Source organism: Gnatocerus cornutus, chromosome 4 (genome assembly GCF_029298725.1).
Source record: "Gnatocerus cornutus isolate USDA-ARS CGAHR chromosome 4, icGnaCorn1.1, whole genome shotgun sequence".
Lineage (NCBI taxonomy): Eukaryota > Metazoa > Arthropoda > Insecta > Coleoptera > Tenebrionidae > Gnatocerus > Gnatocerus cornutus.
Genome location: NC_142236.1, coordinates 20,293,444 through 20,320,025, shown reverse-complemented (window position 1 = coordinate 20,320,025; position 26,582 = coordinate 20,293,444). Strand labels below are relative to the sequence as shown.

The following is a 26,582-nucleotide window of genomic DNA, read 5'->3' as shown; positions in this document are numbered from 1 at the left end:
TGACTGTGATTGTGATGTTTGTGCCAAAACTGTCCAACGTCGATCCTAACCCCACTTTCCAGTCGAAATGACGTTACGTAAGCCTCGAATTGTCATTCAAAGCTGCGCGCAATTGCAGCCCGTATCTGATCTAATTACGAGCAAAATCCATGCTTTTTGCTCCAAACAAGTTTTTTCTTGACCCAGTTAGCCAGTAAATAATTCTAACCCTGACATTGAAACCGTCACGTTCGAGCATAATGGCTTTTTTGTTGCGTCGATGAGATGGAATTTCAAAAGCGCGCAAGACAAATTATCTCTCGATGGATCTTATCACCTTCGGCGACAAAAAACTCGCTTTTGTTTATAGTGGAATAACAACAATAGCAACACATTGACATTGACATTACGCATATTCCAGCCGCAGCCGCCTGCGTCCCTTGCGATGTTGCAATAATTCGACCATGCTAATTGCAGTTATGCAAGTGTGCCATGTTTAATGGCAGATCATGTGTGCTCAGGCTCGAGCTGGACAAAACAATGTGTGATGTCGTTGTTACGAAACGGTTGGGAGCGACCATGAATGATTCCCAGAGTTTACATTTTTATTAAGGAAAACACCTTCGCCGATGGCGGCTTATTGTACACGGGCATACCCAGAACGGACGCTAATCACAGATAAAAACTTTTTCTAGAAATGTTTTCACTCTCGAACAGCGTCTAGCAGGCTCGGCTTTCTTCTGACAGCAAAGCAGGCGGTGATAATTTGACAGCTAATTAAGAAAACTGATTTTTCGTGGAGGTTGGTAGTACTGTTGTCTATTCAGAGGTAAAAGTTTTTTCTAGAAATGTTTTTACTCTCGAACAGCGTCTAGTAGGCTCGGCTTTCTTCTGACAGCAAAGCAGGCTGTGATAATTTGACAGCTACCCTCGAAAACTGATTTTTTATAGAGGTTGGTAGTACTGTTGTCTATTCAGAGATTAAAGCGTTTTCTAGAAATGTTTTCACTTTCGAACAGCGTCTAGCAGGCTCTGCTTTCTTCTGAAAGCAAAGCAGGCTGTGATAATTTGACAACTACGCTAGAAAACTGATTTTTTTGTAGAGGTTGGTAGTACTGTTGTCTATTCAGAGACGAAAACTTTTTTTAGAGATGTTTTCACTCTCGAACAGCGTCTAGCAGGCTCTGCTTTCTTCTGACAGCAAAGCAGGCTGTGATAATTTGACAACTACGCTAGAAAACTGATTTTTTTGTAAAGGTTGGTAGTACTGTTGTCTATTCAGAGATAAAAGCTTTTTCTAGGAATGTTTTTACTCTCGAACAGTGTCTAGCAGGCTCTGCTTTCTTCTGACAGCAAAGCAGACTGTGATAATTTGACAGCTACGCTAGAAAATAGGTTTTTGTAGAGGTTGGTAGTACTGTTGTCTATTCACTTTGACATTCAGGAGCCGTGTCAGCAATCAAAAAGTTGGCAATACTGCTAACTGTCAATTTTGCCAATTTTCAACGAACATTAAGGAGACTGGACTTTGTCAGTCGTCGTTTGACAGTTTTGTTACAACTAAAACTCAACAATAGGGGGACCGTGGATTTTTCGTAACGGTTGGTAGTACTGTGTCTCCCTACTTTGCTTTTAGAGACGATTCAATTGTCAACTATCCCAACATTGTTTAAAATCCAAAGCCTACTAAAATTGATCAAAAATAAAATTTAAGCAAACCGTGACTTTCGGTTTGTTTACCACTGGTGACAGTTGAAGACAGTTTAAGGTTATATATATGCCTCACAGCACTATTTAATTTTTCTGTTTTTCAGTGCTACCAAATTAATTATCTAATTTTTATCTTCACCTGTCAACTTTACGTACTTTATTAGAGATGATAGTTTTCCTATATGTTGGTACCCCTGGCATTTAACCAGATTTCAAGGCTCATTTCCAAACAGAATATAAAAAAACCCGAAGATTTTAGAAATCGTCTTAGAAGGCATTGAATACTACCTGTAAATTTGACACAATAAAAAACTTTATACTAATTGTTGGTAGCACTGTCATCAGTCAACTTTGACATTGGAGCTAGATTTTAAACCAATTTAAGGTTATTTCTATGTCGTATGACAAAATGTCATTTTAAGTGTCATTTTCCATTGTTTTTTCAACAGCAAGTCACTAAACGTCATGGCATACTTGTTTTTAATGCTTACGTGTTACCTGTCAGTTTTACGTCAAACACACTTTGCAATTTTATGTTAGCATTTAACAAGTTTGACATTTCAGAACTGTCATGAATACAAGTTTAGAAGAACATCTTTGCATTTGCAACTGTCAAAATAAACAAGCAAAGTTAACAAACAAGCTCTAAAAAAACTTCAAAAATTTCAACCAGAAAGCCCTGGTTTTTCTTACATGTTGGTCACACTGGCATATCTGACTCAAACTGTCAAAGAGGCGAGATATTTCCGACAATTTCAAAAACTTGCGTAGATGCGGGTTTTGCTGCCATTTTATGTTGGTAAAAACGTCTGTCATTATTTGACAGTTACAAGAGAATTCGTGGTTTAACATTTTTTCTGTTGGTAGTTTGAGTTTGACAAATCAGAATAGTAATAGGTCAGAAGACACTTTTTGAGAATTAAATGTTGCCTTATACATTAGTGCTTAACCTCAAACTGTCAAGGACTTTATAAGCAGGGCTACCAACATAATTCAAACTCTAAAGTCTTCTTAGACAATGATTTAACAAGATCGTAAAATTTGGTTTTTAAAAGTTTGGTAATAAAACAAGAAAAAATAAAAACACTAGAAGTTGTTTCAAAAGACACTAGAAACTATCTGTCATAACGTTGACAGATTGGCATTATTTGTATTTAAAGAAATGGAGTCTGGTAGGTTTTACACTTTTCATACATGTTGGTAGCACTGGTAACCGTCAGTATTGAGACACACATGAACAATAACATTATTTTGGTTTTGAGTGACAGGGTTACCAACTTTTTCCATATTTCACAAGATCTTTAAACTGTTTTTATTCGACTGTATTTAAATTATATAGTCGGTAACTCAGTTTGCGACTCATTAAAATTACACTAAAAATGCACGTCTAGTAGGCCTTGCACTTTTTTTTGTAGGTTGGTAGTTCCGATTTTTATCCAATTTGACATTTCTAAATTGTCATAAAATTAAGAATTAATTTAGAGTGACATTTTAGCTTAATTAGTACGTAACGTCAAACTTTCAAAAAAACGACAAACAGAGGTACCAACATAATTCCAAAGCCTGCTTAGACGTCATTTTTATTTGATCGTAATTTTTGACGTGTTGAAATTTTTTAGTTTGACATTCTTAAAACTTAAAATTTTCAGTTTTTCAAAAATACTAAAAATCGCATATGAAGGCTTTGAAATCTGACAAGTTGGTAGCTGTGTCTGTCAAAGTTTGACAGTTACATTCCAACTGGAACGCAGAGAATGATTTGTACAAGATATTACAGTTTTTGTAGATAATTGGTAGCACTGTTTGACAATCCCTCAAAAAGTTCGACGTCCACCCGACATTAAATTTATCAACTTTGACAATTCAGAACTGTCAAAATTTATGACATTGCAAGGTTCAAAACTCACTTAAACTACGCCAAGTTTCAGAAACATAAAGGGCGATTAACGTCGAACTTATGACATTGATTCACGTCATTCTGATAGTGACAACAGTCAGGATTACCAACATAATTTAAATTCGAAAGACTCTCAAGATACTAGACAGTGACAGAGTGACAGATCTGCTCAGAGCTACCAACATAAAATACCTTTCAAAGCCTCTCCAACATTTTTTTAATCGATCACATCAAAATTCAAACAGTCAAAGAGAGTTGTGCCACAGGACTACCAACTTTTCAATTCTGTTTACTTTTCCACCGTTTAGTAGAAGTTGGTAGTTCTTATCTCTATGAAGATTGACTTTTCACAACTGTCATACTTAACCGTAAGTGTTATTAACGCACCGCAAATTTCAAAGCCTACGCAGATTGTTTATTAGAACTGTAGTAATAATAATTGTAATATTCATGACATTGGAAGGTCCAAAGCACACTAGATTAAATCAAAGTTTAGAAATATACAGAGTGTTTAACATCCCGACATTCATTTTTTTAAATTTGTTTTGAATGACTATTCAGGGTGTTTAAGGTGTTTTAGTCGACACAATTCGACAGTGTAATTTGACAGTTAACTTGACACTTTAATGGTGTCAAAAACTTTGTTTATTTGAACAGTAATAATAATAGTAATAAAAGTGTGTTGACAGATGACACATTTCATAGCCTACTTGTGACACATTTGTATAAAGCTCAAGGAAAGATGGCTTTGGCGATACGCATCTACGTACTTGACCAGATTTACAACGATCAAATCACAGCCTACTGTGACGTCTTAGGGCCACCCGGTATACAGTCCAATCTATTAATATCAGAGGTTACTTGATTACCGCGAATAAAGTACAAGTTCGCAATTTTTTTCTCGGATCGCCCGGAATAGAAAAGCGATTTTCCGAAGCCGAAATTTCCTTTCGACACCCAACATTGTGTCACTTTACATAATACCAACCGAACTGAAAGTAAAGCGACCGAAACAATGGCTTGAGAACATGTCGCTCTATATTATTTTTCCCAAGCCCACTTCCTGCTAGATAAAATTTCACTTACCGCCTCCAACTGCGTCGCTTGATTGACGTTCGTTTCAAAATTCCACTGCGCCGCCACGTTGCGGGTGCACTGCTCGGAGCCCTGCGCGTCCAGGGCCTGCAGGAGCTGGCGCACGTCGCCCCTGTAAGTACGGTCCTGCTCCGGGGGGTTGAACCTGTCATTCGGGTTGGGAGTGAACCCGCCCTGATTGGGGTTAAACCGGTCGTTCTGATTGGTGTTGAACCTGTCGTTCTGATTGGGGTTGAACCTGTCGTTCGGGGTGACAGTGAACCCGCCCTGATTGGTGTTGAACCTGTCATTCGGATTGCCGCTAAACCCGTCGTTCTGGTTGAACTGGCCGTCGAAGCGCGCGTCCTGGCGCGCGGGGTCGGCGCTCTGGGGGTTGAACGCGTTGGGGTTGAACTGGGGGCGCGCGTCGCGGATGAGCACCACTAAAATGACGGTGAAGAACTTGCGGGTGTTGCTGATGTCGCACATTTTGGTTGCTGGTTCTCACACGTGCATAGTCGGACTGACAGACAGGTCAGGCTTCTTCAGGATTACACGTGAGGATGTGTGGGTGGGAGGGGCGCCGATTCACCTTGGCAGGGCGCTGGGAGGGTTAAGTTGGAAGTGATTCATTTTATGGTTATTGGTCAGGTAATTGCAGTTTTTTCAGGGCAATTAGCGTGTGAACGGGAATAAACAGAAATGGTATAATTGGGCTGCAAGGAAAATAAGGCAGTGGCGGAGGAGGTGGGCGGAAAAAAGTGTGAACGAAATGTTAATCTCCGAATTTTGACGGTCTCAACTTACGACTATCGGAATTAAAATATTTGGACAAAAAAATAAAAAAAAAAATTCCAAAATTTTGAATGGCACCGTCAATAGACCAGCTAAAATACCCAATTTTCTAAATTTTATTGCGCTGGTGTTAAAATTGTGAAAATTTCAAATTTTTAACAAAAAATTTAATGTTCAGTTTGTCTAAATTCAAAAATTTTGAAAATTATCTTTTTTGTTCGTTGATAATTTCTTACTTTAGCACTGTTAATCAACTACCAAAATTATGACCTATTAAAAATCTCATTGCTCGGGCGTTAAAACTGTCAAACTTACCAAATTTTAAAAGAACATAAAGAATTTTGATATCCTAAAATAAAATTTTTCAAAATCTATCGTTTGTAAATTTGGGTACTTAATAACCAAATTAAAATTAATAAGTTTTCCAAATTTAACTGCACCATTGCAAAAACCGGCGAACTTAAAAAATGAAAATTTTGTATTTTTAGAAATAAAAAAAAGTTTAAAAAATTTTGAAAATTTCGAAAGTTTTATCGTTTTTATCTTTGACACAATTGATAAACAAGACAAAGTTGGGAACTTCATAAATTACAACCAGAAGTTACAAATTGTAATAATTTTTTTAATAATCTCAGCTTTGGAAAATTTTAAATTGTGGTTCTAAAGTCAGCCACAATTAAAAATGTCTATAAATTTTATTAGTCTACGTTGAGTTAGTCAAAATTACACATTTTAGCGAAAATGTGGAGATTTCTTTTGACTTCAAAAATTCAAAATTTTTGAAAATTTGACTGTTTGGCTTTGATTTTGTTTATTGGCACCGTCAATAGACCAGTTAAAATTTTCAATTCTTCAAATTTGATTGCTCTGGTATTAAAATTGTAAATATTTCAAATTTTTAACAAAAAACTAAATTTTTAGTTCGTCTAAATTCAAAAATTTTGAAAATAGATCTTTTTTGTTCTTAGTTTAGCACTGTTAATCAACAAGCCAAAATTATGACTTGTTTAAAACCTCATTGCTCGGATGTTAAAACTGTCAAACTTACCAAATTTTAAAAAAAGATAAAAATTTTTAATATCCTGAAATAAAAATTTTCAAAATCTATAGTTTGTTAGTTTGGGATACTTAATAACCACATTAAAATTAATGACTTTTCCAAATTTAACTGCACCATTGCAAGAACCGGCAAACTTAAAAAATAAAAATGTTGTTTTTTTTAGAAATAAAAAGTTCTTCAAATAAAAAAAAATCCAAAATTTTGAAAATTTCGAAAGTTTTTTCGTTTTTATGTTTGACACAATTGATAAACGAGTCAAAATTGGGAACTTCTATAAATTACAACCAAAAGTAACAAATTGTATTCATTTTTTTTTTAATAATCTCAGTTTTGGAAAATTTAAAATTGTAGTTCTAAAGTCACAGTCACAATTAAAAACGTCTATAAATTTCATTACTCTACGTTCAGTCAGTCAAAGTTACAGATTTTAGCAAAAAAGTGGAGACTTTTTTTGAAAATTTGACTATTTAGCTTTGATTTTGTACATTGGCACCGTCAATAGATCAGTTAAAATTTTCAATTCTCTAAATTTTATTGCTCTGGTGTTAAAATTGTGAAAATTTCAAATTTTTAACAACAAAACTTAGTTTTCAGTTCGTCTAAATTCAAAAATTTTGAAAATAGATTTTTTTTGTTCGTTGATAATTTCTTACTGTAGCAAAATTATGAGTTGTTTAAAATTTCATTGCTCAGACGTTAAAACTGTCAAACTTACCAAATTTTAAAAGAGATAAAAATTTTTGATATCCTGAAATAAAAATTTTCAAAATCTTTAGCTTGTAAATTTGGGATACTTAATATCCAAATTAAAATTAATAACGTTTTTAAATTTAACTGCACCATTGCAAAAACCGGCAAATTTTAAAAAATGAAAATTTGGTTTACTTTTAGAAATAAAAAGTTAGTAGTAGTAGTAGTAGTAGTAATTTATTAATGTTAAAAGCCGAAACAACAGCATACATAGGTCAAGATACGCAAGAAAAAAAAAAAATACAAAATATAACAATTGAACATATTAAAAAGTATACACACACAGTTTTAGAAATTAAAAAGATTAAAATGAGTCAATTAAAAGCTGTTCACTACACTAACATGTTAAAATTACAATTAAAATAATCGTCTATTGAAAATAGAGCATGTTTACATAAAAAAAAATTCAGTTTGGATTTAAAAACTTTTTTAGTAGCACACCTAAAATTTGTCGGCAGCACATTGTAAAATTTTATACACGAATATTGAAAGCCAGTTTGTGTCCTGCGTAACCGATTATATATCGGGACTAGATTTTCTCTGTGTCTAGTATAGTGTCCATGTACATCTGTAAACCTCTCAAAATTGTTTATATTCTGTTTGGCGTACAGAATGCATTGGTACACAAATATAGCCGGAAACGTTAGTATATTGTTTTTGATAAAAATCTCTTTACAATCAGCACGGTAATCTAGGTGAAAAACAATACGTATAGCTCGTCTTTGAAGAGCAAAGATTCTTTGAGTACATGAAGAGTTTCCCCAAACCAAGACACCATATGAAAGTGCAGAATGAATTAACGCGTAATAGGCAGTCAGAAGGGTTGTTTTAGACATGCTTGTTGCTAGTTGCCGTAATAAAAATATATTTGAACTTAGTTTCCTACATAATTCTTCTCCATGATAGTTCCACAGCAACTTAGTATCTAACTTTAACCCGAGAAATCTAGTGCTTTCTTCATAATTTTTGCTAATTTCATGTGTATTTTTATTAAGAGTGTATAACAGTTTGGAAGTTTTCTTATCATTCAAAGATAAACCATTGCTACAGAACCAATCAAAGGCGTTCGACTGGGTCTGCTCACTCAATATATGCAGTTGTCTTGCATCAGTTCCACAGTCTAGTATCGTAGTATCATCGGCATAAAGTATCACCTTTGAGCTACTTAGGTGTGATGGTAGATCGTTTACGTAAATAATAAACAGCAGAGGTTCTAAAATGGATCCTTGAGGCACACCGTGTTTTATTGTTAATAGTCGCGATAATTGGTCATTGCTTCGAATTTGTTGTGTCCCATTGCTCAGATAGGATGATATGAGTCCGCAGGCTGTTGGGTGTAAATTGTAGCAATATAACTTACGTAATAATATTGTATGAGACACGCAGTCGAACGCCTTTGAGAGATCCAAAAATGCCGCTGTTCCATACTTTCCATCATTGAAAATTTCAACAATTATATTACATAATTCAGTCAGGGCATCAGAAGTGCTTTTATGTGATCTAAAACCAAACTGACTAGGGCTTAGTAAGTTCGAGCTTTCAAAGTAATCATGTAACTGTGTCGCCAGTATTTTTTCAAAAATTTTGGATATAATAGGAAGCAGCGAGATGGGCCTGTAATTATTTGGATCTTGGTTATTTCCTTTTTTAAGAATGGGTACTACTACTGCGGGTTTTAAACAATCAGGGAAAATGTTTTTTTCAATGCAAATGTTGATTAGTCGGGTAAGAGGGGCAATTATTTGATCTTTAATGCTTTTTATGATTTCCACAGTTATACCATAAATATCTTTGCTCTTACTATTCTTCAGTTTATCTATTACATCACGCACGATGACACAGGACACCTTGCTAAATTGAAAATACTGACATGTATTACTATGTTGGACTTTTACATTTGAACACATTAAAACAACTGGGTCGCATTTTGGATGTGGTAGTTTATCTATGATAGACTTGGCAATAGTTGTGAAGAATTTGTTGAGGTCGTTTACATCTACATTACATGTTTTACGATTTGTATCGATGTTACATTTTCGTTTTTGATTAATGACAAACCACATAGCTTTAGCTGTAGATGGTGCATTCTTGATAAAGTTATCAGTTGCTGTTATTTTTGCCTTTTTTATTGCCTTCCTGTATGATTTACGTAACGTATTTCTTAAGATCTTAATTTGCTCATTTTTTGTTTGATTGTAGAGCATACTATAAAATGTTACTTTTTCTCGTTGGGATTTTAAGTTACTATTGTGCCATTTTATAGGTTCAGAAGGGTTAATTTTGAGTTCCTTTTCGGGGAAACACTTAAAAACTAAGTTTTGAAAAATATCTATAAAGTTCTTAAAACTAGCAGAGACATTGTTATCAACTATTACAGATGACCAGTCTATGAGTTCTAATGAGTTGTATAAATAAAACTTTCCAATTTTAGTAATTGGCCTAATTTTTTTACATTCTGTGATTTCTCTGCCTATATAAGTTTGATTTATTTCTACAAAAATAGCATGATGATCGGACATGTAAATATCAATTACATGGACGTTATAAAAATTTACATTTACAAAAACATTGTCCAGACAAGTTCTTAACATTTGACCTTTTTGCCTATAATTTTGCACTTTTTAACAGTTAATAAAAGTCAAAAAGTATCCCAATATTATGTTCTAGCGGTAAAACAAAAAGTATTTCAACTTTTACATAAAAAACGGAATATTTTAGTTTGCTCCAGAAATATAAATATATAAAATACGACCATTTCTATTTTCAAAATCAGAAATCTGTCAAAAAATTTTTTATTGCTCCTAAAGAGAAAAAATTGATTATTTTGGGTTACTTGTAAATAATTTAATTTTTTTTCTAATTTGTTAGATTTCCCTTATTTTTTAAGGTTCTAGTTGGGGTTTTTAATTAGTAAATTAAGACAATTTTTTTAGTTAATCAGAATTTAAATAAAAATTAATTTAAAGTTGCAAAATAATTAAATAATTTAAAAATAAACATTAATATGTAGTACAATATTTTGTAATTATTTTGACTGCGTAATTTCGATTATTTGTTTCAACTTGAACGAATTAATCAATTTTTGATTTTAATTATTTCATTAATCAATTAATAAAAAGATTAATTCAATTTTAAATTAGTTAAAAATTATATTGTCTGCTTTTGTTACTTAAGTCAATTATTTAATTTTTAGTATAAATTAAGTAATTAGGTAATTAGCTAATTATAACATACACCACCCGCGAGTGATAATGAGCCTGACCGAACTCAAACCGTAAAAATTACATATTTAGATAATAATTTTGATAATTTATTGTATTGTATCAAATCTAATTGAGTAACTAGATTACTTAATATTTAAATTAATTGTTTTTTAATTACGATAATGAAATTAACATGTCTATTAACATGTCTAGCAATTTTTCTAATTAATTAAAGTATAGATAGTTGCAATTTAACAATTAATTATTTACAATTACGTTAATTAAAATTAGTTAAAAGTTGTTCAAGTTAAGTAATCATTTTATTAATATAAAATTATCATTTGAAGGTACATAAATTAAACTTAATTACTTAATACTGAAAATAATTGTTTTTTAATTACAATAATTAAATTAAAAACAAAAATTAATTAAGTCTGTTAACATGTTTACCAATTTTTCTAATTAATTAAAGTATAGATAGTTGCAATTTAACAATTAATTATTTACAATTACGTTAATTGAAGTTAGTTAAAAGTTGTTCAAGTTAAATAATCATTTTATTAATATAAATTTATCATTTGAAGGTAAATTAAACTTAATTACTTAATACTGAAATTAATTGTTTTTTAATTACAATAATTAAATTAAAAACGAAAATTAATTAAGTCTGTTAACATGTCTAGCAATTTTTCTAATTAATTAATTAATTTAACAATTAATTATTCACAATAACGTTAATTAAAGTTAGTTAAAAGTTGTTCAAGTTAAGTAATTATTTTATTAATATAAATTTATCATTTGAAGGTAAATTAAACTTAATTAAAAAAATTAATTGTAAAATCATTAAGAATTGTTATTAAGAATTGCATTTGTACATTCGTTACTTGAATTACCGATTTTAGTCAACTTTAGAGCTACCAATGTTTAATTAGTAATTAATCATTGTTGAATTAATTAATTATTGAATTAAAAATTTGTAAAAATTAAGAATTACATTTGGTGTATTTTTTTCTTGAATGACCAATTGTAGTGAATTTTAGAATGTTTAATAACTTATTAGTCAGTGTTAAATTAATTAATATAACTAATTGTTATTAACTAATTTAAATAAATGTTCCAAATTTTTAAGATAATTATAACTAAATGTGAAAACTTCCAAGAAAAACACACCGTTAGCTTAATTAATTAGTGAATTGAACGTAATTAACAAAGCAAAATAAATTTTGAATTTTGAAGTTACCGTTATTAAATCAAATGTAATTATTAATCATTGTTAAAAATTATTAATTAAGGAAAATAATTATAACTTTACAAAAGTGCCGAAAAACTAACATTTTTTTTGTTTAAAATGGACTTCAGCCTGTTGATTAGTGTCGAATCTCAATTAATTAAGTATAATTGTTTAATTCCAAATTTAAAATTCTAATTGAAATGTGTATAAACAATAACAATAAAAATAATTTGATTTTTGACCTTAACATGATCCAAAACGGACACATTACTAATAAAATGACGTGACTAGAAGACTGCCACGTTATAATTAATTAATAGTCGATGATCCATAATTCATTATATTAATAATAGTCCGTTTAAAATGTGTCATTTCTAGGTTGCATCATCGTGAAATTCTTTTCAAAATTATTTAAATTGTTTATATTATAGGGGTCCTTTGTATACCGGTGATGAATATTCGGCAGTCTATTGTTTATCTTAATTAATTACGAAATCAAGGTAAGTAATTAATAATTGAAATTTTGATAAAATTTGATAAGAAAAAAACGGTAACACAAATCTCCGTGGGAAACTTAAACATCCTGGAAATACACAACTTGTTGACTTATTCGTAATTATTAATAATAACACGTTTTAATTTAAAAGACCTCAATTTAATGATTCACGACATTTTTTCTCCTTCCATTGAACAAATTCATTATCCAACCGGAAAAAAAGTTTCCACGCGATTTTTCGCCCCGGGACTCGTTTCGCGTTTCCAAGAGCATCTTCAGGGTTAAATCCGCACAAAGTGGCATTATTACGGATAAATCAGCGGGGAATTAGTTGTGCTCGCTTCAAGGTCTGAAAGGAGAAATTATACAACCGCGTTTGAGTTCACAAATGATGTGAATATGCGGCGGCGGTCAGTACCTCAATCGATCCATTGTTTTCTTGGATTTAGGGACAATGGCTTCTGTCAACGCTGTATTCAAGTACAAATTGCAAAATTTTTGCTATTCATCAACTTAATTCTAGATATGTGATTCTGGCTGGGACGCGAGTGCGTGGATACTGTAATTATTTTCTTCGTCATGGAAATGTTGGGATTGAAGGCCGGACAAAAGTTTATTATGTGGAAAGAGAAATTATTTTCGAAATCTAGAAGGTTTTGTCTTTTTTTTGTATTGGTAGCACTGGCGTGAGATTTTGTTGAAAATCAAGAAGGCTCTGTTTGAAATCGGAACAATCATTTCAAAGTGAGCCACGTGACTTCAAAGACTACTAAGGGCTTTAATTAGTAATTATAATTAATTTGATCAATGAATTAGACACCAGTTTGTGCTTTTTTTAACATTATTAAAAAAATCATTAATAAGTATGCATGTAATTATTAAAACAAATCAAGCATTCTAATTAATTAGTTTTTAATTTATTAATTAATTAATTAATTAGTTAAAGCAGTAATTAAGTGCAGAATTCTTATGTTCGATTGAATGACAGAAGTGATTTGGCGTTATTCTAATTAATTAACAATTTAAATTACTTGAAGTATTAATTTAATTAACAGTTCTAGAAATACTATTCATAACCGGATTATTAAAAAAAATATATAAAAATACACTAAATAGCAATACTTACTACATTTTGGGACATCTAATTAGTAATTAGAAAGCCAAATTTTATTATGTCAAATCAAAGTGCGTCACAAGATTTCAAAGACTACTAAAAGCCGTAATTTGTAATTATAATTAATTAAGTAAAATTAAATCAATTTATTTATTAGACACTATTTTTATTATTGATAATTAGTATGTAATTATTTAAATAAATCAAACAATCAAATTTATTCAGTAATTAATTAATTAATTAATTAAAGTCGATATTGTGTAAATTCTTTTTCATTTCGATGAAGTCACTACTAATTTTTCTTAATTTTGTCTTTAATTTACACTTAAGCATAAATAATTAGGTATAATTTAAATTACTTTTAGTAATTAGATTTCTTAAAGTCTTAATTATACGCCTTACAGTGTAACTAAAGTAATAATAAAAATTTAAACATACTGCAAATAGCACTATTTACTACATTTTAAAATGCTTAATTGGTAATTAAAAAATAAAAGTTAATCATGTAAAAAGAGAAATTATTTTTAAATTGTGAAATCAGAACAATCTTATCAAAGTAAGCCACAAAATTTTATTTATATTGCTAATTAGTAATTGTAATTTATTTCATATTAAGTAAAATTAAATTACGTAGGTACTTTATTTTTTAGGGACTAATTTGTGCTGTTTTATTAATAATTTATTAAAAATTTGTGCTGTTTTATTAATATTTTATTAAAAATTTATTAATTAGTTAATTTTATTAATAAAATGAATCAAGCGGTCTAATTCATTTAGTTATCCATTAAGTACATAATTCTTAATTTCGATGAAGTGATACAAACGTCACAACTAATTTATCGTAATTTACTTTTTAATTTACGCTTAACTAGGAGTGGTTAGGTTTTTTACTAATTAATTATAGTAAGTAATTAATATAACTAAATTAATAAAAAAATTTAAAAAAAACACCACATGATAATGGTTACTAAATTTTAGGACACTTAATTAGTTATTATAAAACAAAACAAAATCTACTCGCAATGTTAATTTGTAATTAGGATTAATTAAACATTTAATTTCATTTAATTCATTCTATAATGGAGTTGAAATTAATCGACATTTTGGTAAAATTTTCATTTTTGTGATCTAATTCCGAACGTTTAATTAGTAATTGCGAATTAATTTTTGGATAAACTGAGTAATTAAATTTTAATTTGTGTTGTTTTGTTATTTTTTGACAAAAGTTTATTAATTGGTAATTATTAATTATAATTCATTTTAGAATTTCAGTGATCAACTAATCAATCAAAGTCGAAATTAAGTAAATTATTTTTAATCTTGATAAAGAAAGGGTAAAACAATTTTTTTTCTAATTTACATTTAATTATAAGTAATTAAACGTTCTTCGCGATAAAAACGTCGATGATTAATTAGTTGTACGAAAATAATGTTTTTGTGCATTTGCTTCATTTTTAGTGCAGTTTATTGATTAATTAGTAATTAAATATTAACATCAAGAAAATTAATTTTACATTTCTAATTAGCTTAAATTTTTGTTAATTAATTTGGTAGAATCCAAGAAATTTAATAATATTTTTTTAATTCGGTACTATTTAATTCTTAAATTACTTATTTAATTAATTAAGCAAAGTAGGCACTATTTAAAAGTACTAAATAAAGTACCAGACGCGTATTTACTAACATTTCTAATTTTGTGTTTAATTTACACTAACTTTACAATAAATAAAATGTAATAATTGGCAATTAAACGTCAAATTTAAGTAATCTATGTAGTAATAATTATTTCCAAAAATTAACGTTTATTAATTTCTTTATTTTTACATTCTTCTTTGTAAAATTAATTAATTAAACAAAAAACATCTAAAATTCAATTAATTTTATGTTAATTTTTGTAATTAATTAGCAATTTAAAACTATCAAGTAAAAATTTTACCAAGACCTACTAATAAATTTTACTCTAGTAAAAAGTTTACTACAAATTTACTTAAAATTAATTCAATTAATTACAAATTGATAGCTAACTTTTGCTTTTGTTTCTTAAATTGACTTAATTTCAGTTGTCAACCATTAATTGAGCTTCGAAATCAAGCAGTTAAATTACAGGAGAAAAAATACTTAAATTATACTCAATTTTGTTGAAATAAAATAATTTTTATTACTTTTTTTTGTTTCTTTTATAAATAATTAATTAACAATTAAACCTAATCTTATTTATAAATTTATTATAAAAAGTAAAACAATTTTTAAGTTTAGAACTAGATCTGTAATATATTTTTCACAAATTTTTGTCATACATATATCCCTAATTAACCTTAAATTCTCATAATTGCTTTGTAATTAAAAACAAAAATTAACTAATTAATTAAAAAAATATCTTACAATTTAAAAAAAACAACAAATATTATTCCTAATTGGAAAAGTTGTGTTTAAAGTATTTAATTTTGTGATAGCTAATTGCTAATTAATGTTAATTACACATCAAAATTAAATAAACAGTTTGACAAAATACACCGAGTAGCACTTCTTACTACATTTTGAAACACTTAATTAGTATTTTTAACAAAAAATTATTCTAAATTAATCGAAATACATAATTAGTTTTTTAAAATATTTGTTTTAATTTACAGTAATTTTAGTTAATTACATAATAATATATTTAATAAATTGAAATTATACGAGGTAATTAATACTTGTTCCAAATAATATAGAATATTTAATTTTGCATTTTACTTTAGTGCAACTTTCCGACCACTAATTAGTAATTAAAGTGAACTTCTACTTTTAATTCATTTAACTATTAAAACGTGCAATTATTATTTTAGGAAATTTTTATTACTTTCAAGTAAATTAAGTAAATTAAGTAAAAATTTTGTTACATACATACAATTGCATTTTTATTGGTAATTCAATAATTAAATATTATATCATTAAAATTATATATTTGCTGTACTTAATTGGTGAATTAATTATGTAGTTAAAATTAATTAATTAATTAGAAGAGAAAACAAATTTGTTTTTTATATGTAACTTTTTGATAGGTTTTCATAAGATGGGAACGATTCTAATTAAATTAATTTAAAATTAATCTCATTTATTATTAAATTTTTCTGAAAGTTTGCAAGAAATATTTTAAGACTGTTAATTAAGCTAGAAATTTATAAATTTAAACTTTCAAAGCAAATGCGTCTTTTTTAAAATTAATTAATCAATTAATTTGAATTTGAACCATAACGAATTACGTCAGTATTTGCCATAACACGTTTATTTATCGCTCAACTTTACAGTAAAACCTATTGTTTCGCTTTAGTTTTCTCCATCAAAAATATTGACTCAATTTCGTTTCTAATTACAATTAAAACAATCATAAAAATTATTAACTACTCATTGAAATTTGGTTTATAAAAGAGATGATTCTCCTATTCTCCTCACATTGAGTTATTCATTCCTACGAATTTCCACCAAGTTAGCCATGGACGTGAACGACAAAGTCGCTTTGGTCACAGGAGGCGCTGGAGGCATTGGATTGGCCATGGTCAAAAAACTGCTAGAAAGTGGAGCAACGGTAAACCAAAAACTCTTTTTTTTTTCACACAACTATTAAAATTTCCAGGGCGTCTCCATCGTGGACATTTGCGACAAGCCCACCGTGGACGACTTCCTCAAAGAGTTCGAAGAGAAGTACGGCAAGGGCAAAGCCATCTACATCCGAACCGACGTGACCGTGAGCGAAGAACTCGAAAGTAAGTCACTGCATGATGTCATAATTCCCCCTTTTGATTGGCCGTTTTAGACGCGTTCGAGACCACTGTCAAATTTTTCGACCAATTGGACATTGTGGTCAACAACGCGGGAATCGTGGACGAATCCGATTGGAAGCAGACTATCAACGTCAACTTGGTGAGTAGTAAAACGTCGCCACCCCCAGGTTGAGATTTGTTGACCGCCCCCAGATCGCCGCCATCGAAGGGACGTATTTAGCGTTGGAGCGCTACCTCCCCCATTACATGTCTGAGCACGAAGGGGTCGTAGTCAACACTTCTTCGGTTCTTGGGCTTACTACTATTCAAATTGCTCCGAGTTACTGCGCCTCTAAACATGGTTTGGTCGGGTTTGGGAAGGCTGTGGGAGGAAAGGACTTCTACAATAAGTACAAGGTTCGCGTTTTGACCCTTTGTCCGGGGTTGGTGCACACTCCTTTGATTACGGGGGAGAAAGGGCAGATTCACTTTCCTCAGCTCGTGGAGGTGTCTTTGAAGTCGATGAACGCCGTGGCTCAGACGTAAGTTAAAGATTTTTTTAGATTTTTATTTTATTCTTTAGACTCTTTAGATTCTTCTTATTTTCTTTCTTAATTTTTTTTAGTTTTTTACATATTTTGAGTTTTCTTCATCTTTCAATTTTTAGATCCTTTCTAAATTTTTGCATTATCTAGACACTTTCTAATTTTACCACAGTTTCTGTTTTGACATTTTTTAGAATCTCTAAATTTGTTATTAGATTTTTTTTAGATTTTTCATGTTAACTAAGTTCTTTATTAAAGTTTTCTAAATTCTCTTTAAATTTGCTAGTTTTTTTTAATAAATTATATTTTTTTCTGGATTCGCGAATTCTTTTTAGATTCTCTTTGGTGACTGTATTGTCTGTTTAAAAGTTCTAAATTTAAATTAGAAATTAAATTAAAAATTTAAAAGTTCTAAACTGTGTAGATTTTTTGGAGTTTAAAACTTTCTTTTTTAGATTTTTCTTGGATTCAAATTATATTTTCTTTAAATTTTCTTAACCATCGATCGGTTCTTTTAGAATCTTTTTGGATTTTCTTTTAAATGTCTCTAATTTGTGTAAAAATGCTCATTGATTTTTTTTAGATTCTTTTAGATTCTCTTTAGATTGTTAGATTGTCTCTCTCATTTTCTCTACGATTTTCTCTACTTTAGACCTTTTTTAAAGTCTCTATAGTCGCTATAGAATAATCTATTAGTTTTTTTATTCTATTTAGATTCTTTCTAATTTCTCTAATTTCTTCGGATTTTCTTTTTTTCCGTTTTTCTTTAGATTTTTTCTAAACTTTTGTTTTATTTTGAACCTTTTTAAATTTACTACTGTTTAGATATTCCTTAGATTTTCTAAATTTTGTTTAGATTTTTAGGTTCATTGTGTAATTTTCTCAAATTTCCCAAATTTTTCTTGAATTTTCTAGTTTTTCTTTAGATTGTGGATAAATTTAAGTTCTTTTGATTTTTTTTAATTTTTCTTCAGTTTTTTATCAGATATTCTTCAAATCTTCGTATCAGTTTTTCTAAATAAGTTCTCTGTTTCCCCAAGTTCTTTTTAGATGTTCAGCGGATTTTCTAAACTTGCTCTAAATTTCGTTTTAGATTTTCTTTGATTCTCTCAATATTTCAGTTCTTCCTGCATTTTCACAAATTTTTTTTTCCATTTTCTTTAGACTTCGTAGATTCTCTTTGAGTTTGAACGTTTCATGATTAGATTTTTATTAGATCCTATTTATATTTTCTTTAAATTTTCGATCGGTTCTATTTAAATATTTTAGAATCTTTTTGTTTTTTTTTTAAAATGTCTCTAGTTTGTGCAAACATTTTCATTGTTTTTTTTAGATTTTTTTAGATTCTCTTTAGCTTGTTAGATTATCTCTCTCATTTTCTCTACGATTTTCTCTACTTTAGATCTTTTTTAAAGTTTTTAGAGTTGCTATAGACTATCTTTAGTTTTTATACATTCTGCACATTCTTTTAGTTTTTCTTCAAAATCTCTAATTTCTATTAGTTTTTATTTTATTTTATTTAGATTTTTTTCTAAATTCTCTAATTTCTTCGGATTTTCTTCTTCTCCGTTTTTCTTTTTAGATTTTTTCTAAACTCTTGTTTTATTTTGAACCTTTTTAAATTTACTACTGTTTAGATATTCCTTAGATTTTCTAAATTTTGTTTAGATTTTTTTTTAATTTTTAGGTTCATTTTGTAATTTTCTCAAATTTCCCAAATTTTTCTTGAATTTTCTAGTTTTTCTTTAAATTGTGGATAAATTTAAGTTCTTTTGATTTTTTTTAAATTTTCTTCTTCTTCTTTTATCAGATATTCTTCATATCTTCATATCAGTTTTTCTAAATAAGTTCTCTGTTTCCCCAAGTTCTTTTTAGATGTTCAGCGGATTTTCTAAACTTGCTCTAAATTTCGTTTTAGATTTTCTTCGATTCTCTAAATATTTCGATGAGACCAAGTTCAATTCTTCCTTTTTGTTCAATTTTTTTTTTGGATTATTCGCGACACAATACACTTTTAATTTCGTTATTATAAAAAATCTGCGTGAAATTCTGCGTAAAATGAGTATAAATTATTTTGGTTTGTTCCGTAAATAAGTGAGATATCAACCAAAATAGAAGTTAGAAATCTATTTTTTTTTCACAAAAATTCGTTACTCGCAGCTTTAAAGACTTCTAATTTGATTATTTAAAAAAACTGCACAGTTTTGGATTCTGCGTAGAATTCTGCGTAAAATGAGCACTAACGGTTTTAGTTTGCATTTAGTTTGTATTCGCACATTTAAACGGCTCTAATTTGGTTATTATTTGACGTACTTAAAAAAATTGCACAGTTTTGGAATCTGCGTAAAATTCTGCGTAAAATGAGTATAAATTATTTTAGTTTGTTCCATAAATAAGCGAGATATCAATCAAATTAGTTAGAAATCTATTTTTTTTTCACAAAAATTTGCTATTCACTGCTTTAAAGACTTCTAATTTAGCTATTAATCGACGTTCGTAAAAACACCTCACAGTTTTGGATTTTGCTTGAATTTCTGCATAAACTGAGCTAATATGATTTTAGTTTGCGTCGTAAATAAAGGAGATATCGATTAAATTATAATTTAGAAACCAAATTTTTTTCGCAAAAATTTACAATTTAACATCAGCAAATTCAAATGCTCTTAATTCAGTTATTTATTGTCGTTTGTAAAAACGCCGCATGGTTTTGAATTCGACGTCAAATTCTCGTATAATGAGCACAACAGTTTAAGAATTGTAAAAAAACTAAGCGAGATTTCGAGGTTTATACATATAGGAACTAAAAATTCACTATCTGCAACTTCTAATAAATGCTTCTAATTCGGTCAATTATTGACGTTTGTAAAAAATTCGCACAGTTTTGAAATCTGCGTAAAATTCTGCGTAAAATGAGTATAAATTATTTTAGTTTGCTCCGTAAATAAACCTGATATCAACCGAATTAAAAATTAGAAATAAATTTTTTTTGCTATCCGCAACATTATTGGCTTTTAATTCAGTTATTTGTCGATGTTCGGAAAATCACCGCACAGTTTTAGATTTTGCGCAAAATAAGCAAATTAGTGCGAGATAAAGATTTAGATTTAGAGATAAAGATTTAAGATTTATAGCGAGATATTGATAAAATTAAAATTTAGGAGCCAATCAGGTTTAACGGTGAATTTTTGCCATAAATTTAAACGCTCCTAATTCGGTTATTTTTTGAGGTATTTAAAACGATTGCACAGTTTTAGAATCTGCATAAAATTTGCATAAAATCAATATGAATAACTTTAGATTGCTTCGTTAATAAGCAAAATATTAACGGAATTAGGATTTAGAAACCTGATTTTTTTTCACAAAGTTTACTATACGCGACTTTTAACGCCTCTAATTTAGTTGCTAATTGACGCCTGTGAAAAAGTCGCACAGTTTTAAATTCTGCGTAAAATGAGCAAACATTAATTTAGTTTGCACTAATTTTTTTTAGATTCTTCAAGTTAACTATGTTGTTTATTAAAGTTTTCCAAATTCTTTTTAAATTTTGTAGTTTTTTAAATAAGTAATTTTTTTTTGGATTTTCCTTAAGGAAATTATTTTTTTTTAGATTCTCTTTGGTGACTATTGTCTTTTATTACACATTTTATTTATTATACATTTTTTTAAACTTTGAAGATTTTTTAGACTTTAAAACTTTTTTTTTAGATTTTTCTTAGATTCTATTTATATTTTCTTTAAATTTTCTTAACTATCGATTGGTTCATTTTTAATTCTTTAGAATTTTCTTAGATTTTTTTTAATGTCTCTAGTTTGTGCAAAAATTTTCATTTATTTTTTTTAGATTATTTTAGATTTTCTTTAGATTCTTAGATTGTCTCTCTTATTTTCTCTACGATTTTCTCTACTTTAGATCTTTTTTAAAGTCTCTAGAATTGCTATAGACTAATTTTTAGTTTTTCATACATTCTCCATATTCTTTTAGTTCTTCAAAATCTCTAATTTATATTAGATTTTTTTTATTTTATTTAGATTCTTTCTAAATTCTCTGTTCTTCTGATAATTTTTTCTTCGTTTTTCTTTTTAGATTTTTGTTTTATTTTGATCTTTTTTAAATTTACTACGGTTTAGATATTCTTTAGCTTTTCTAAATTTTGTTTAATTTTTTTTAAATTTTTTACGTTTATTTCATGATTTTTTTTGACAAAAATTTACTACTCGCAAATTTAAACGCCTCTAATTTGGTCGTTAATTGACGCTTGTAAAAAAATCGCACATTAATTTAGTTTGCGCCGTAAATAAGTGAGATATCGACCGAATTAGAATTTAACAATTCGAAAATTTGAAAGTTCGAAAAATTTACTATTCGCGACTTTAAACACTTTTAATTTCATTATTATAAAAAATCTGCGTGAAATTTTGCGTTAAATAAGCAAAAATTATGTCAATTTACTCGATAAATAAGCTATACTATATTTCAGAATTATTGACATCTCGGTAGGCCATGTCTGTGTAAAACCCCTCTAACAGTGTGAACGACTTTTAGCATTTTGGTTCTAAAACTGTCAATGTAACATTTTGAGGTTATGAGGTAAATTACTTTTTTAACTAATGGATTGATATTTTAATCAGATTCTGAATCTACCATCATAATACAGATTTCTTCTGCTTCAGATTCCAGTTCCTCTTTAGAATCTGATGAATCAGATTCTAAGTTGACGTGACACACATTACATACACATAGGGATAAATATAAATCTAAAAACACTAAAAACGCTTATATTAGAAGATTCTGCCAACATAAATTTGAATTTCCAAGGCACACTGAGATGTCAATAATTCTGAAATATAGTATAGATATCTATCGAATTAGGATTTAAAAATCAGTTTTTTTGCACAAATTTGCTACCCGCAACTTTAAAGACTTCTAATTTGATTATTTATAGACGTTTGTAAAAAAGCTGCACAGTTTTGAATTCTGCGTAAAATGAGCTTTAACGGGTTTAGTTTGCATTTAGTTTGCATTCCCACATTTAAACGGCTCTAATTTGGTTATTTTTTGACGTACGTTAAAAGATCACTCAGTTTTAGAATCGACGTAAAATTCTGCGTAAAACGAGTAAAAATTATTTTAGTTTGTTCCATAAATACGCGAGATATCAATCAAATTAGTTAGAAATCTATTTTTTTTCACAAAAATTTGCTATGCACTGCTTTAAAGACTTCTAATTTAGTTATTAATCGACGTTCGTAAAAACACCGCACAGTTTTGGATTTTGCTTGAATTTCTGCGTAAAGTGAGCAAATATGATTTTAGTTTGCGCCGTAAATAAGAGAGATATCGATCAAATTAGGATTTAGAAACCAATCAGGTTTAATAGTGATTTTTTGCCATAACTTTAAACGCTAATTTGGTTCCTATTTGACTCACTTACTTAAAAAGATTGTCTAGTCTTAGAATTTGCGTAAAATTCTGCGTAAAGTGAGTATAAATTAATTTAATTTGCTCTGTAATAATAGAGATATCAAACGAATTAGAATTTAGAAATCCATTTTTATTCGCAAAAATTTGCTCACCACAATTTTAAAGAGTTCTAATTTGATTGTTTGTAAACGTTTGTAGGAAAGCCGCACAGTTTAGGATTTTACGTAAAATTCTGCATTAATTTAGTTAGAAACCGCAAAAATTCATTTTCCGCAACTTTAAAATTCGGTCATTTATTGACGTATGTGAAAAAGTTGCACAGTTTTGAATTTTACGTAAAATTTCCTATATTTTTTTTTAGACTTCCCTCAAATTTAAGAAAATTCTACATTACTGGACTGCCTCTAGTTTCTATTTAATTTTTCTCTTTGTATTTTACTTCTTGGAGCCTTTTTGAATTTTGTCTAATTCTCCTTAGATCAGTATCAAAACTAAAAATGAAAAACTTTCAATTTCCAGCGCCGACATTGTCGGAGAGGCCCTCATCGACATCATCCAAAAGGGCAAAAGTGGCTCCCTATGGATAACCGAAGAAGGCCGACCAATTTACGAAATCCTCGAGCCTTCTAGAAACGACTTGAAAGCCTAAACAACGCAACTCTTCTTCCTCCACTTCTTCCTGGTCAGGTGCTAAAGTGGCGCCACGTGCTGCAGGTGCTAAACCGGCTGTTATTATTTTGGTTGAACTGCACGACCTTCATCGGAAGAAGCGTGGGAATTAGAGCACTTTCTTTAGTAGTGGTACGAGTAGTGACGTCATTAGAGTAGATGCGATTGGTGACGCAATCAAACTGTTATAATAAATTGGTTTTTGCGCAGTGTTGTTGTTTAGTTGTCCTGTCCTGCAGAGGTGTATTGTTGGTGGCCTAACCTCACATTTTAAACGTCGGAAAGAATCGGGTAAAGTCGTGGCGCAAAATTTGAAAGTTTGAGAAAATTTTCGAGTATTCGAAACTTTAATTGGCCCTAACTCAGTTATTTGTTGTTGTATGTGAATTTTGAGCCCAGATTTAAAATCTGCGCTAAATTCTGCGTAAAATTAGCTATAATAACGCGAGTTTACTCCAAAAATAAGCGAGATATTGACTTCAGAAGTTTGATTTAGTTTTAGTCATAAATTTTTCTCAAACTCAAACTTAAACTTTCGACTTTTGGAAAATCTAAGGACGATTTCTTAGCCAAAAATCGCGAGAAAAACGATGACAAAACCATTTCTTTGCGTCTGTCGCAGTTTTCAAGATATTGAGCACATTGCTCAACCTTTTAAAAATTTGGCCCTCTGGCGAGAACCCAAAAATTAAAACTGCCACTACTCAGTTATTTGTTGACGTACTTTAAAAATTCGCACGGCTTTGAATTCTGTGTGAAGTTTTGCGTTAAACGAGCCCAAATAACTAGAATTTGCTTTACAAATAAACGAGATATTGATTAAATTTTTTTTTATTTTGTTTTTTTTTGGAGTAATTTTCAATATTTTTTTCGAGAGGAAAACGACCTTTAATACCTTCGAATTATACATCAATCGAAAGAGCAGCTCAAAATCAATCAACTGGTAAAATCTTACATTAGGAGGTCAAATGGTATACGAGTGGCGTCCAAAAAACGAAAAATTGAAAATTTTTCATTGATTGCGCAATAATGTTTTTCGACAAAAAATTCTAAAGGAATAAGACCTAAAAAAAACCAAACCTTTTCATTTTATCTGTAGTAGTTTCTGAGATATTTAGCTTTAAAAAAAATTTAAAAATAAAATTTAATTTTCCGAAACTTTAATCGGTTATAACTCAGTTATTTGTTAGCGTATGTAAATTTTGAGCCCAGATTTGGAATCTGCGCAAAATTCTGCATAAAATGAGCTATAATAACGCACGTTTAGTCCAAATATAAGTAAGATATCAACCTCGAAACTTTTACATAGCTTTAGTCATGAATTTTTACAAAAAAATTAAATTTTCTACTTTCGAAAAATCTAAAAACGAATTCTTTTTTAAAAAATCGCGGGAAAAACGATGACGAAAACCGTTTCTTCCGATATGTCGTAGTTTTCGTGATTTTGAGCACAGACGTATCTAAAAATATTGCAGTTTTGAAATTCTGCGTAAAATGAGTATAAATAATTTTAGTTTGCTCTGTAAATAAGCAAAATCTCAACTAAACTAGAATTTAGAAAGCATGTTTTTCGCAAAATTTGCTATTTGCAACTTTTAATGATTCAAATTAAATTATTTATTAACGTATTTCGCACAGTTTTGAAATCTGCACAAAATTCTGCGTAAAATGAGCTACAACAACGCAAGTTTTTTCCATAAAAAAAAACAAGAAATTAACCGTAGAACTTTGACATAATTTTAGTTATCATAGTTTTCGACGAGATTTAAATTTTTTAAGATTTAAAGTTTTAGAAAATGTAAGAACGAATTTTTGACAGAAAAATCGCGAGAATCACGATGGCAAAAACAGTTTATTTTTTATCTGTAGTAGTTTCTGAGATAATTTAGCTGTGAAAATTTTAAAACTGAAAAATTCGAAACTTAAATCAGCTATAACTCAGTTATTTGTTGACGCGTCTGAATCTTGAGGCCAGATTTGGAATCTGCGTAAAATTCTGCGTAAAATGAGCCATAATAACACTACTTCACTCCAAAAATAAACGAGAAATTCACATCAGAACTTTAACACTTTGTTAGACATGAAAGTTTATTCAACGAAATTTAATTTTCGAATTTCAATGAAATTAAAAAAAAATAACTTAAAAAATTGTTTCGACCTTTTAAAATTTTTGCTCTCTCGCGACAACCCAAAAATTCAAAAGACGATTTCTCAGTTATTTGTTGACGTACGTTAAAAATTCGCCCGGTTTGGAATGGCTTTAATTAAACTATTTATAAAAATAAATTTATAAGCGAGAAATCGTCGTTTAGCATCGAAATAAGCGCATTTTTTTTAAAGAATTTTGATGATTTCGAGCAGATTTCGGCTGGTTTCTTGCAATTCAGCCGTTGAATCTTGATAAAAATTAATAGTTTTGTAGATTTCGAGCTCTTCTTTGCGAATTCAAGCCAGAGAACGGCGAAAATCAGCGAGAAATCGTGGTTTAGCATCGAAATAAGCGGATTTCTCTAAGAATTTTGATGATTTGGTGCAGATTTCTGCTGTTTTCTTGCAATTCAGCTGTTGAATCATCATAAAAATTGATGGATTTGTAGATTTCGAGCTCTTCTTTGCAAATCCAAGCTAAAAAACGGCAAGAATCAGCAAAAAATCGTCGTTTAGCATCGAAATAGGCGAATTTTTCTAAAAATTTTGGTGATTTCGTGCAGATTTCTGTTGTTTGCTTGCAATACAGCCGTTGAATCTTGATAAAAATTGGTGGTTTTGTAGATTTCGAGCATTTTTTGCGAATCCAAGCCAGAAAACGGCGAGAATCAGCGAGAAATCGTCGTTTAGCATCGAAATAAGCGGATTTTTCTAAGAATTTTAATGATTTCGTGCAGATTTCTGCTGGT

The 26,582-nt window shown here is 29.5% G+C and overlaps 2 protein-coding genes across 2 annotated transcripts in view; one reads left to right on the top strand and one right to left on the bottom strand.

The window, feature by feature from the left end:
* Positions 1-5,259, bottom strand: part of Ance-3 (angiotensin-converting enzyme Ance-3) — a 79,486-nt gene extending 74,227 nt beyond the window's left edge. Inside the window, exon 1 of the mRNA XM_088034235.1 lies at positions 4,673-5,259. Within this exon, the coding sequence (XP_087890361.1) occupies positions 4,673-5,149 (477 nt within the window). The 5' untranslated portion in view covers positions 5,150-5,259. The remainder of the gene's footprint in view (positions 1-4,672) is intronic.
* Positions 5,260-16,607: 11,348 nt separating this feature from the next.
* Positions 16,608-23,812, top strand: LOC148176641 (15-hydroxyprostaglandin dehydrogenase [NAD(+)]-like). Its single transcript, XM_088034249.1, has 5 exons — positions 16,608-16,874; positions 16,923-17,052; positions 17,103-17,209; positions 17,263-17,591; positions 23,536-23,812. The coding sequence occupies exons 1-5, from the start codon at positions 16,782-16,784 to the stop codon at positions 23,663-23,665; spliced, it is 789 nt and encodes a 262-aa protein (XP_087890375.1). The 5' UTR covers positions 16,608-16,781; the 3' UTR covers positions 23,666-23,812.
* The last annotated feature ends 2,770 nt before the right edge of the window (positions 23,813-26,582 follow it).